General features: G+C 39.9%; 1 protein-coding gene across 7 annotated transcripts in view; it reads right to left on the reverse strand.

Moving 5' to 3' along the window:
* Positions 1–14,047, reverse strand: part of LOC144608834 (opioid-binding protein/cell adhesion molecule-like) — a 1,854,101-nt gene that overhangs the window by 31,434 nt on the left and 1,808,620 nt on the right. For all 7 annotated transcript variants that reach the window (XM_078427009.1, XM_078427010.1, XM_078427011.1 and 4 more), the window contains 2 exons: positions 8,513–8,633; positions 5,647–5,798 (listed from right to left, as the gene is read on the reverse strand). In XM_078427009.1, coding sequence (XP_078283135.1) covers positions 5,647–5,798; positions 8,513–8,633 — 273 coding nt within the window. The remainder of the gene's footprint in view (positions 1–5,646; positions 5,799–8,512; positions 8,634–14,047) is intronic.

Here is a 14,047-nt window from a genome sequence, read left to right on the forward strand (position 1 = left end):
ACGATAATTAATATTTAGACAAGGTGATTTGGTGGGTTAATTTAGATCACCTTTAACTTTATATTTAAACGTTTTATTCAACAACAAAAAACCCAACTATTGACTACATGCCTGGTGCAAATATCTATGGCAGAGTGAATTCCAAGTACTAAGAAACAGGACAGAATTTCACAACAGAAAACTTAACTGCTGTTCAAAATTACTCTGACAAAACTAGTTATCCTGTGATCTGGAAGTCCACCGTACTAATTAGCAAGGTCACAATTAATTCCTGCATGAGATAGGATTAAATGGCTGATGTATTTTCCAGCAACTATGACACCCCTAGCACCATGAAATTCCATCCGATGGATTTTTTTCTACTAATCGAATTTGCGTGATTCAAAATGTCGTGGGATTTTGGAGATTTCCATGTCAAACATAATGAACTATTGGAGCATTGTATGTCTGTACAGGACGTTATCTGAAGTAGACATCCACTTAACTTGGTATCCATTCTTGTGATAATCACAGTATCACATCTGAACACCATGCACTTTATTCAAATCCTCCTTCTCTACACAGAATCACAATCCTTCCTTCTACTCTCTCCACCCCTTCTCTTCCTCTACAAGGTAAAACTGGCTTGAATTTGATTTTTTCTCAGTTCTGATAAAGTCACTGATCTTAAATGTTAACTCTCTCTCTCCCAAGATGTTTCTTGACACACTGAGTAACGCAGAAATATTCTGTTTTTTAAAAATTGTAATATTAATAGACTAAGTGATTAAAATCAACATAATTAGGGCAATGTAATATTTACAAAATCATCAAAAATAACATCTATTTAATATTCAAAAGAATAACCATGGAAATATGAAGGGCTGATAATTTAGGGGATCAGTGGCTTATAATAAAAGGCAGGAAATGTATAATGTTCAGAGTGATTAAAATGACCTTTCTGTCAAGGACATAATAATGGCAAAATAATTATTGACCAGAAGTGGGTTTATTCTCTTGTATTGTTGTCAATGTTTGACTGTTGGTTTGGTGTTTGGCTATGAAAGACCAACCAAAAAAATGACGTCACTTAAAACGATTGATCTATTGATAATGCTAATCTGTATCCAGCCATGTTCCCATCCAGTATCTACTACATGAGGCTAACATCAATACCATGCAATCTGTGTGTGGCTTGAGAATGAAAACCAGGTCAGGTCACTTACATATAACTTGCTTTTCACAAAGCAGGGAAAAAATACCAGCAAAGTAGAATTTAATGCTAAGGATTTTCTTTTTATTAATTTTCTTGATCATTTTCATTCTACCTTTCTTTAAGTAGCCTTCTTTGCTGGGCATTGTTCCAATCTCACCACAAATTGGCTGAGGGACAATTATGTATGTGTAAGCCTTATAGCTAATGTTAGCAGGAAAATCTTGGAAAAACCAAGGTTTTGTCTGCAGTCAAAGTGTGTGTAGGACTCAATCACTGTTAGGAAGGATTGCTGACTAATGTTCAGAACAGCAAACATCAAGTTGAATTCCCCTCAAAAGGTTATTAAGAGTCCCTGGGAAAAGGATATTAAGTGCGAGTCGTGAGTGCTGAAGGTGAAATCAGTTAACTCACTGCTAATGTAAAAATGAATCTGGTTTCTACTTTGATCAAAAGGATTTGGTTATGCACAAGTGAAACTGTTCAGTCACTGATAAGGAAGTAGCAAAGACATGTGCATGTGTCAGAGTGTAATAAGTTCAAGAACCGTAGAGAATCCTTTCTGGGAACATCACTATCATCAAGCCTCATATGGCATGATTTATCCTCATAACAAAATCTAAGATTTGCTAACATACCTGCGAACCCAACAGTTCTAAGTGTGAAGTTACTTCTATACTAAAAGTCGATAGAGCATGGCTGGTGCAACACAATGAGATGAAAGAATAAACAATATGCTCAGGGAGGTTCTGAAATGCCATTTGCCCACTGCTACTATGCTTAATAATACTTACATCGTCATGGGGAAAATTTAAGCAAAATTAGATCATTACATGAAGATAGATGTTGGTTATAAACAAACCAGGTGTTATGATAATATTTAAATTGGTGACAAATTGATGATCCATTGTTGGTTTTAGAACATGGAAGAGTTCAGCACAGGAACAGGCCCACAATGTCTATGCCGGACATGTTGCCATGTTAATCTCTTCTGCCTGCACGTGATCCATATCCCTCCATCCCCTCCATATCAAAAACCCTCTTAAATGCCACTGTTGTATCCGCCTCTATCCCCACCAAGTGTGTTCCAGGCACCTATTACTCTCCAAGTAAAAAACCTGCCCCGCACATCTCCTTTAATCTTTACCTCTCTCACCTTAAAGCTAAGCCCTCAAGTCTTTGACATTTCCACTCTGGAAAAAAAAAGATTCTATCTGTCTACCCTATCTGTGCTCTCATAATTTTATGAACTTCCATCAGGTCTCACCTCAACCTTCAATGCCCCAGACGAAAACAATCCACGTTTGTTCAACCTCTCCTTATAGTTTGTCTTATCAAAGTGCAACACCTTGCATTTATCTGGATTAAACTCCATCTGCCATTCCTCAGCCCACCATATGCAATCTGAGAGTGAACAACAAAGGACAAAATCATTGTCTTCAACTTAAATGAGGAAACATAATGGTATGGAGGTGGAGTTGTCTAAAGTGGATTGGGAAAAATGTTGAAAGACTTATTTATTTATCTGACACCCTTTTGTCTCCTTTTCATCCATCTGCCAATCCCCCCCCCCTAACCCCTCCCTTACCTGTACTCACCAATCACTTGCTAGGCTCTCCCCAAACCCACCTCCCATTTCCAACTTTCACCCCTCTGGCCCATCAGTCTGAAGAAGGGTCCTGACCCGAAGCGCCATCTAAGCATTCCCTCCACAGATGATGCCTGAACCACTGAGTTTCTCCAGCACATTGTTTGTTTTATTGGACCTTTAGATCTTAAGACACAATGACTATCTGATCATAATTGAAATCTCTCACTTATCAATGACTGTGGAATGGGAATGCTACATAATTGTTGAGCTAAAGTAAACGCTAAGCACTATGAAGCTTATTAAATGAATGAACAATGCAATTGTAACTGCTTCTTATGTTTCTGTCATTAAGTATTATCTTAATAGATCTGGGTTGCCCATTTATTTGCATAATTATTCGATATTGATTGATATACACCATTCTATCCATCAGTGAACCAAAGACAAGTTTATTTGTTCCTTTAACAAACTGAAGCATTTTTGGACTTGCTGGACAAATGGACAAAACCCTCAGATTCAGAATGAAACGGGGCAGTTCTATGGGGCATATGTTGGACACTTCATGCCAGCGGACATGCTGTGAAGTAGATTAATGCATTTAAATTAGCGCAGAACAAAATTATTCCAGCCATCTGTTGTTGACAAACACAGGCTCAATATGCACAATGAACTTTATAGCCAGCCATGTACTCAAACTCAACACGGCTCATTGAAGCAACAAGTGGAAAACAAACCTGATGAATAAAAACAAATACATTATTAATTTATTTGCAAAATGATCCAGTGTCATTGTACCATAGAATATGCCTAGTTAGAAACACAGAAAATAGGTGCAGGAGGAGGCCATTTGGCCCTTCAAGCCAGCACCGCCATTTATTGTGATCATGGCTGATCACCCACAATCAGTAACCTGTGCCTGCCTTCTCTCCATATCCCTTGATTCCGCTAGCCCCTAGAGCTCTATCTAGATCTCTTTTAAATTCATCCAGTGAATTGGCCTCCACTGCCTTCTGTGGCAGAGAATTCCACAAATTCACAATTCTCTGGGTGAAAAAGTTTTTTCGCACCTCAGTTTTAAATTGCCTCCCCTTTATTCTTAGACTGTGGCCCCTGGTTCTGGACTCCCACAACATTGGGAACATTTTTTTCCTGCATCGAGCTTGTCCAGTCCTTTTATATGGTTATGATGCACATTCTTGGCGATAAGTGTCAGAAGATAAATTATGCCTCACGCCTACTGCTGTCATTGTAGATGTAGGGTTAGGGCATGCTACATCTCCACCTGAGGTTATTTGTCAAGCATCATCTGCCATGCCCAGTAGTTAATAAATAGAAGTAATCTGCAGATGAATCAAGATTGAAAATTGGGCTGTTATACAAGTAACTTCAATAGTCAGTGCAGACAAGCACGAATTATGTGAGAAGAAAATAAATTCATATGTTTCAAAGTGGAAATTGCCTTGGGTGCTAATTTGACAAATTGGATTTTGAAGTCAGCCACATAGTCTCGGCTTATGTGGAATTGTAATGGCATCTATAAGATCATCCACTTCTGGGTTTTGATTCTGGAGAATCATGTATCACAGAATATTGCCATTTCATCCTTTAAAGAACAACTTATTTGAGATACTGACTTTTAAATTAAAATAAGGTCATTATTTTTCAAGTTATTTATTGTTCTGTTTAGAATTAATGAAGTGTTCATGTTTGATGGACCAAATTAGCATTCCCATTTAAACCATTTTTGCCCTTGGAGACATGGGTTCAAGAGGCAACTTTTCTGGTTTGGGGATGAAGAGACTGGAACATTAAAAATCATTCTAATCATCTTCTCAATGGATATTAAACTGAATCATAATCTAAGGACACTGAAGTTTTCTTGCAGTCAAGCTGGCTTGCATATGATTAATGTTCCCAATTGGAAATCAGTAAATTGCTTTGACAGCTTTCCAGATCTAATGACCTAGTTGTAAAATGCCTGTGTGGAATTGATTAAAAAGATCATAACATTAAAAAAAAAGTGAATCAATTATAACGAACAGCAAGAGGAAAGAAATGTATACAAACACAATTCTGTATCACGTTTTATATAAAGTCTCCAAAAAAATTATTCACAGAAACAGAAATGATTTCTATCATATTTAAACATTTTTTTAAAACGTGATGCCGAACATAAAATCCTGATGGATGCATTTACTTATCATTTCAAGAACATTTTCCATTTAATTGAGATCATATTCTGACACCGTTTTCTGACAAAATAATGACTAAATCAATCAAGAGCCATACGTCTATATAAAATGTTCTTATTCCGTGGGAAAAAAAAAAAATGTTACAATGGATTTCAATTCATAAAACAAATTATCCTATAATGTAAAACATATTGTGGTTCTGTTAAGCACACTATGTTTAAATCTTTGCTTCTTTACCTCGACAGGCACAGTTATATAGCTCAAAGTACAATATTCATGGGTAATGTATTCTTGTTAAAATGGAATCAATAATTTATTAAGTTATCCAACCAAAAACTTAAATTATTGTGTTCATTCCAATGGAAAATCAGGCCATGAAAAATATTCAGGAATGTTCCCAGAGGTATCAAGTCTATTTTGTTGAAAAGTTATCACAAGTCCAGCCAGAACACTGGGAGTAAAATAAGGCAGATTAATTGTCTCTCAGTTCCATTTATATACGTGGGTGGGGGGAATTGGAGATGATCGGTAATTGGGATAAATTAGTAACGTTAGTGACCATCTCCAAATTAACTTTGCAGCTCTAGTGTGGTGTAAACCTTTGTTCCGCGCAAAAAATAGTAAAAGGTCAAATATCTAAGTGATTACCAATTCCTACTTCAGGTACCTACCAAAGAGAAGAACACTTGTATTTGAGGTGCCAAGTTTGTTCATGGCCACACAGGTGTAGTTTCCATAATCCTCTTCCGAAACGTTAAAGAATGTAAGCACAGATGCATCTCCATTTTTCTTAATTTGCACACCATTTAATCCGGTAGAAAGCCTGTAAAGTACAGAAACCTTTCAGCTTAACTTTTGCAATATACCTAATGCATAATTTCTGTAATATTGCTGATACGTTTCTAAAACCTCCCCATCAATTCAACCAAGTGATGCTGAATTGGAATACATGATTCAAAGCATACCATCCACAACTCTGATTGGGTGTTGAGGGCATTTACAGTCCTTGTATTAGAAAGCTATCATGTAACTTCTTCTCCTGCCTCCAGTCAAGCAATTAATTTCAATTGCCAAAGCTTCAGGTGTTTGTTCCCCTGAAACAGCACAGGCGTTTGTTGCAAAAAGATCAATAAAAATTGTAAATTTATGTTCACGCAATGGGACATTGCTCCTCAAATATCCCTACTTGGGTGTGGCGGGGCATGAAAATTTGTGACTTGAAAATTTCCAGACCATAACAATTGGTTTTGCTGAGCTTTCTAAATGCATTTTTACTTCAGACCAAATCTAGCAGTCAACATTCAAAATCCTGATCATTTGAACACGATTTAGGCATAAAAATAACCATAGAGGAATGCTCCTTGTGTTTGTACTTTCCCAATGATCTCTGGAAATCTTATTGCAGTTGAAACAAAGGAAATACGTGTGTGCAGGTAGCAAGTGATGCAATACTGCTGTTAGGTGTCAAGAAACAATCCTGCTGGATAAAGTAAGCATATTACCGTCACTAGTCCATCCTCAGTCATTAACCTAGGAGGTGTGGCAATTTTACAATTTAGCAATCTGTGGGATTTCTTGGCAGACAAAAGTGCATATCTGCTTCATATGCTTCTTGGAAAACTGTGATAAATAGTCATTTGTGATCCTTTTATTGCGGACGTCTTGTTTGGCTGAAAACTATTTACTGCAGTAATGTTATTTTTTAAATCTGAAATTATTTCTGAACAGGATATCTGAACAATGAATTAATTAATGAACTCAATGACACTGTCAAGATTATTTTAGGTTGTGCTGTCCCTGCTTCACAGATATTCCACTGGAAATTTGTCTGCTCATTACTTTAGTTTAGTTTAGAGTTACAGCGCGAAAACAGGCCCTTCGGCCCAATCGGGTCTGTGCCAACCAGTGATCCCCGCACATTAACACTATCCAACATGCACTAGGGACAATTTTTACATTTACCAAGCCAATTTACCTACATACCTGTACGTCTTTGGAGTGTGGGAGAAAAGCGAAGAGCTCAGAGAAAACCCACGCAGGTCACGGGGAGAACGTACAAACTCTGTCACAGACAGCACCTGTAGTTGGGATCGAACCCAGATCTCCGGCACTGCAAGCGCTGTAAGCGCAGCAACTCTACCGCTGTGCCATCGTGCCGCCGTACTACATGAGGAAGAATTTCTTTAGTCAGAGGGAGGTGAATCTTTATTGCCATAGATGGCCGGGAGGCAGAGTCACTGGGTATTTTTAAAGCGGGTGTTGATAAGTTCTTGATTAGTAAGGGCATCAAACGTTAGGGGGAGAAGGCAGGAGAGTGGGATTGAGAGGGAAAAATAGATCAGCCATGATCAAATGGTGGAACAGACTTGATGGGCCAAATAACATAATTCTGCTCCTATGCTTTATGGTCTTATATGAATATACTAGACCAAGTGGCCCCATTGGGCCCAGACCACTCCTGCATTGTGCAGGACCCTCTCCTCCCCCACTCCCCCCTCCCCTCTCCCCCCCTCCCCCTCCCTATTCCCACCTCCCTGGTTCAATGGTGAATTTAAAGGTGACCTCCGAGCTGCCTGTGGCTGGAATCAACCACGGCTCAAGTCAATGAATTCAAGTGAAAAGACAAAGATGGGAACATTAAAGAGCAGCAATAAAACAACAAGGTGTGTTGTTCGAGTTTTCTGTCACCAAAGGGTGAATTATTATCATTAAAACAAATGTTGGAACCATTCAAGAGGGAGAATATGTGCAAAGAAAAACAGCATTAACGGTTCTCAACTTCAGAGATTTGTGGCAGTGGAATCATTAATTGTATTCAAGGCTTAGATCGAGAGTTTTAGATTTGATGCTTCTGGAGATTAGGTTGGAGAATGACAAAGGTGAAAGATCAGAACAACAGTGATCATCCTCAACTCTAGGACTCTCTGGTCTATTACAGTTGCAGTTTCTTATTATCTGTAACATTAACTACCCTGAAAATCCTGCATTCAAACAACACTTCATAAACAAGCAGATGGAGTCAATGATGAACAAATTTCTCATGGGATTTGTTTGCGTTTGCTCAGCTGGATTCACTTCACTGGTCCAAATCTACACATACATACATGGCAGGAACTGAATTTAATTGCTTTCCAACAGAATATGGTTCATTTATGGCATAAATGAGATGTAAAGTTCATTTGAATGCACCAACAAATCACCTGCATGTGTTAGAAACAAAATAGCTGGAGTAACTTAGCGGGTCGTACAGCATCTCTGGAGAAAAGGAATAGGTGACGTTTCGGGTCAAGGCCCTTCTTCTGAATGGTCTGAAGAAGGGTCTCGACCCGAAACGTCATCTATTCCTTCTCTCCAGAGATGCTGCCTGTCCCACTGAGTTACTCCAGCTGTTTGTGTCTATCTTTGGTTTAAACCAGCATCTGCTGTTCCTTCCTACAAACCTGCATGTGATAACGCTATTACAAAAAAAAAGGAAATGCTAATCCTCATGTTATTTTGCAACAAACCTGCTGGGAGTATTGCAATGACAGAAAATACCTTCGGTCTTCTTTGTACCATTCGAAGTCTGCCGACGGAACAGCATACGCTTCACACTGGAGGATTCCCTTCTGCCCGACTGCTGCCCCAACATTCCTTGTTTCAAGGATCAATGGAGGATCTGTGAAGACAAGTAACGCATTCACTCAATGTTGCTCTATAATTGATCAGCAAAAACAGAGGTAAACAGAGAGTTGGCTCAGTGAATGGTGAGTCAATCCTTCTCTCCATAGATGCTGCCTGTTCCGCTTTTTGTGTCTATGTTCGGTTTAAACCAGCATCTGCAGTTCCTTCTTACACATGAAGAGAGAGACTGGTCTGTAGGTGCTGTGGATGCAGTCCTTAAAAAAGCATTGTCAACACTCAACCGACACTAACAATAATAGTCTGAAGAAGGGTTCCGACCCAAAACGTCACCCATGCATTTTCTCCAGAGATGCTGCCTGACATGCTGATTTACTCCTGCACTTTGTGTCTAACTCTAGACAATAACTGAATTTGGTTACAAATAAAAGCAGAAATTATGGGTTATGGGCAGAACAGACAAGTTATGATTGATGGGACCCGGGCAGAATCCTTCAGACCATTGATTAACAGAGTGATCTCAGGGTGCAAGTCTACAGTTTCCTGAAAGTGGTAATGTAAGTAGATAGAGTAGTAAAGAGGATGTACTGCACAGACACAAAATGCTGGAGTAACTCAGCGGGACAGGCAGCATCTCTGGAGAGAAGGAATGGGTGACGTTTCGGGTCGAGACCCTTCCTCAGACTGATTACTCCAGCATTTTGTGTCTACCTTCGATTTAAAACAGCATCTGCAGTTCTTTCCTACGCAGATGTGCAGCATACTTGGCTTGACCAGTGAGGGTGCTGAGTATAAAAGTCAGAAAATCTTGTTGCACCTGCAAAAAAAATTGTTTAGGCCACATTGTGTGCAGTTCTGGTCACCGCATTACAATGGTGTTGAGGCTTTGGAGAGGGTGCAGAAGAGGCTCACCAGGATGTTGCCTGGATAAGAGAGTTTGAGGTATAAAGATCGGTTGAACAAACTTTGATTGTGTTCTCCACAGCATCAGATGCTGAGGGGGACATGAGTGAAGTATATAAAGTTATGAGAGGTATAGAGAGTGGATAGACTTTTTCCCAGCGTAGAAATATCAAGTGCTTGAGGGCATGGCTTGAGAGGGAGAGAGTTTAAAGGAGATTGACGAGGCAAGTTTTCACATTTCTTTTCGCAGATGCCAGCTGACCTGATGACTGTTTTTAACAGCTTGTGACTTTATTTTAGATTTCCAGTGTCAGCAGTTTTGAGCGGCATATTTTCTGCATAACAAACTTACTCCTGTTGTCATCAGAACCAAAAAAAACATAATCACTCTCACTTAACCTCTCCTGGGTCTGCTCAAAACGTTGTTCTTTGATGCCATTTTGCTGTGGTCTTGACTGGTTCTCCTTGAAAGAGGCCAGTCAACTCAATGAGTTTATGCTGGCTCTTCATGCAGCAATCCTCTCAGCCCCATTTCCTCACACTTTTCCCACAGCCCTGCAAATTATTCCCTCTTACTTCAATCTCTCTTAATTTCCCTTTTGACCTCTTCCCATCATCCTTCTAGATCATGGGTGCATAAAATGTTTTCCTTCACATCCCTGTATCTTTTGCATAATACTTTGTGTCCTAGTCTTCAAACCTTCAATAAATGAGAAAAGCTCTTTATTTACACCATTTAATATTGTTATGAATCCATCCCAGTTATGTATCCATCTCTGCTAAATCACTTCACAACGTTATTTGCACCAAATATACTAGAGGAACAAGATTGGCCACTCCATTGAAATCGCCTGTACTGAAGTGTAGTACGCAAAGGCCCATAACGTCCGCCATTTTAGAAAGCAAAACCCGCCATCCGTTATGCTTCTCGCAGTGTAATCAGTGTTTTGGGGGAACAGTATGTGTGATTATACCATTAAAATGCAGAATATATCTCTTCTATCAATTCACAGATTTTTGTCATTTTTCTTCTTAAATGTTTCAGCAAGTTTCCGCATACTAAAATGGCGCCATGACATACTACGGTTTTTAGGGTCAAGTGGTCTATCTTGTTCCACTAGTATCTTTGATTTGCACCAAGATCATTCCATCTTCTCCACCAAACCTTGCAGCTGAAATCCCTCATCCCTCTTTTCCCCTCCCTGGCATCTTCATAACTTTCCAAAAATGGGGTGAACAGAGTTGGATGCTTTACTCTAGATGTGCATTAGTCTGCTTAGGGCAGCACAGAGTTGCTGCCTTACAGCTCCAGAGACCCGGGTTTGATCCTGACTATAGGTGCTGTCTGTATGGAGTTTGTACGTTGTCCCTGTGACTGCATGGGGTTTCTCCGGGTGCTCTTGTTTCCTCCCACACACCAAAGATGTACAGGTTTGTGGGTTAATGATGTATTCAAGAGAGAGTTAGATTTAGCTCTTAGGGTTAACGGAATCAAGGGATATGGGGAGAAAGCAGGATCAGGGCACTGATTTTAGATGATCAGCCATGATCATATTGTATGGCGGTGCTGGCTCGAAGGGCCGAATGGCCTACTCCTGCACCTATTTTCTATATTTCTATGTTAATTGACTTTGGTAAAATTGTAAGTTGTCCCTACTGTGTAGGATAGCGCTAGTGTACAGGTGATTGCTGGTTGGCACGGACTCGGTGGGCCAAAGGGCCATTTTTCTGCACTGTATCTCTAGTCTAAAGCCTGTAGAACATTAATTGAAGCAGAGAAGTAAATTTAATTAGGAGGTTGTATACTTTACTAAGTGCTCTCTCAACATGTTCTGCCACTTTCAAAGACTTCTGCAGAAATATACTAAGAGTCTTCTGTTCCAGGGCACCCTTATGGACCCAAGCCAGTTAGCCGGTGTTCTTACTATTTATGCCAAAATGCTTCTCTTCACTTTGCTCTGTGTTAAATTATAATGATCAGGGCAGTCATTCAGCCAGAAGCAATATCATAACATTTACAATATCAATCATTGTTTTTCGCATCAGTAACGTCATAGCAGTCTGTCAAAGCTGTGTATCCCAAGGTGCAAAAAGTTAGAATTATGCTGTGTACATTAAGAAAAAATGTGTTTCATGTTAGCCATGTTTTCCAGTAGAAAAGTCAAAGGCAATAGAAGCTATAGATGGAAAGTCCAAGGCTATGGTCTCCAAAACTTAGAGAACTAAATAAAAGGATATGAGGTATCATTGTTGTTTCACTAACGCTGCTGGTACCAATTTTTGAATGTCTGAAATCAGCTTTCCTGGAATGGTACAGGTTATTTTTAGGTTTACAGTAACTGGTAAAAGATACAGCCATTGACGAACCAAATTCTGCTGTGTACGGTATATTTGGCTTAACCTTTAATCATGGGAACAGGTCTGTCCAAGGCTGCAAGAAATTGCAGAGAATTGTGGAGAATTATTGACTCCATCTACACTTCATGCTGCCTCAAAAAGTAGCCAACCTAACCTGGGACCTTTTCTACACCGGACATTCCCTTTCCTCCCCGTTCTCGTGGAGCAGAAAATAGAGAATTTTAAAAATGCACAACACCAGACTTAGGAACAGATTCTTCCCCTCTGTTATTAGGCTTCTGAACCGTCTTTCCTGAAACTATGATACAGTCCCGATTTTCCAGCCAACCTCATTGTGGGACTGGATTTTTTTTCAGGAAAACTTAAGCCAGAATACTTGGAAACTATATTCTGCAGTCTCGTATTATTTCTCTTTACTCGACCTGTTGTACTTGTGTTTGGCTTGATTATATTCATGCATAGTATTATCTGATTTGAATGGATAGCATGCAAACAAAAGCTTTTCACTGTATCACACGTGACAATAATAAACATAACCATAATTATAAAACTATTACAGTATGAGAATTCAATGAATTCATCAGCCACAATTGGAAACAGTGTAAAGGTCATCAGAAGGCTATCAAGCTGTCCAGGGGAAGTATAAGTTTCCATCATGTGCAGCAACTCAAGACCCCACGATCAACCAGAATGGTCATTGCACCCGAGCCATCAAAGGAGGCGTCTGTGACTACTAAGTTAAGTGGAGCCACAGGTGCCCTGTGAATTGCAAACATGAGAATAGGCTTGCGTAGGAAGGAACTGCAGATGCTGGTTTAAGCTGAAGATGGACACAAAATGCTGGAGTAACTCAGCGGGACAGTCAGCATCTCTGGATAGAAGGAATGTGTGATGTTTTGCGTCGGAAGAAGGGTCTCGACTCGAAACGTCACCTATTCCTTCTCTCCAGAGATGCTGCCTGTCCCGCTGAGATACTCCAGCATTTTGTGCCTATCTTCATGTGAATAGGCTTGGTCCATGCAACCCAGCCCCAAGATATAAATGGGGCTGGATTTCAGGTGGAATTCATGTAGTCAGTGATGTTTTGCACGTTTATTTCCCCGGTGTGGGACGAATAAAGGAATATATTATGTAAAGTAACAATGGCAATCTTTGACTCCCCAGGGTGACGTCACTCAGCTGATTGCAGAAGGAATTTGCTATCTATGATTCAATGGAACTTTATTGTCACTTATATCTAAGTACAGTGAAACATACAGTCCAGTGATAATCCCATTATACATAAGGCGCAATCAATAAAAGTGTAAGTCAGCAGGCTACGGTGAGACACTACACAAGAGTCGACACATTTTAGGCACCATCCTACATTACAATATTACCTGCTATTTATAATCAGTATGTATGGGGGAAAGACCAAGTATATCTTCATGAGAAAACAAATGTCAGAACCAAATATAAAGAGTTTCACATTCAAGAACACAAAGATCTGGACGGAGTCAGTATTTTGAAGAACTTCAATAGTAACACCACAGCCCCACCCGGCTCGGATATGCCCCAGCAAAGAGTGGGTCGCCCTGAACCGGCTCCGCACAGGGGTCGACCAATTCAACGCCAACATGCATCGTTGGGGGTTGCGTCCATCAGCAGCCTGCGTGTGTGGAGCAGACCAGCAAACAGCGCAGCACGGCATTTTCGACTGCACTGTCCTCCGGCCCCCTGGTGGAGGAGTAGATCTCACGGCCCTCAACAACAGCACATTGCACAGGCTACAGCGCCTGGAGGGTGTTACATAACTTCTGCTGCCTCAAACGCAAGAAGAAGAATAGTAAAATCTACACACGCAGCTCCCCAAAGCATTGCTGTCACTGTGTTTTGTAATACACACTAATAAAATACACCTTTCTTCCCAAACTTCAAAGTAGCGTAAACATTCTCAGATGATATTTGTTCATTATCTACTTCAGTCTCTATGTGGAATAAATTATAACCTTGTCCTTAACGTTTTCATGCAGTTCTTGTTTTCAGTGATTAATAATGAAGGTCCTGGCAAAACAAACCTAGCAAATGATGATGTGACCAAAATGTTGTCCCTTTATTTCTCAGTTCAGCTTTTAAATGGGGCTGCCCATTTGTTTCAATCTCATACCGCGACGGAGATGTAATTATTTTCCATATCGTATCTCCGTCCCC

This window comes from Rhinoraja longicauda, chromosome 32 (genome assembly GCF_053455715.1).
Source record: "Rhinoraja longicauda isolate Sanriku21f chromosome 32, sRhiLon1.1, whole genome shotgun sequence".
NCBI lineage: Eukaryota > Metazoa > Chordata > Chondrichthyes > Rajiformes > Arhynchobatidae > Rhinoraja > Rhinoraja longicauda.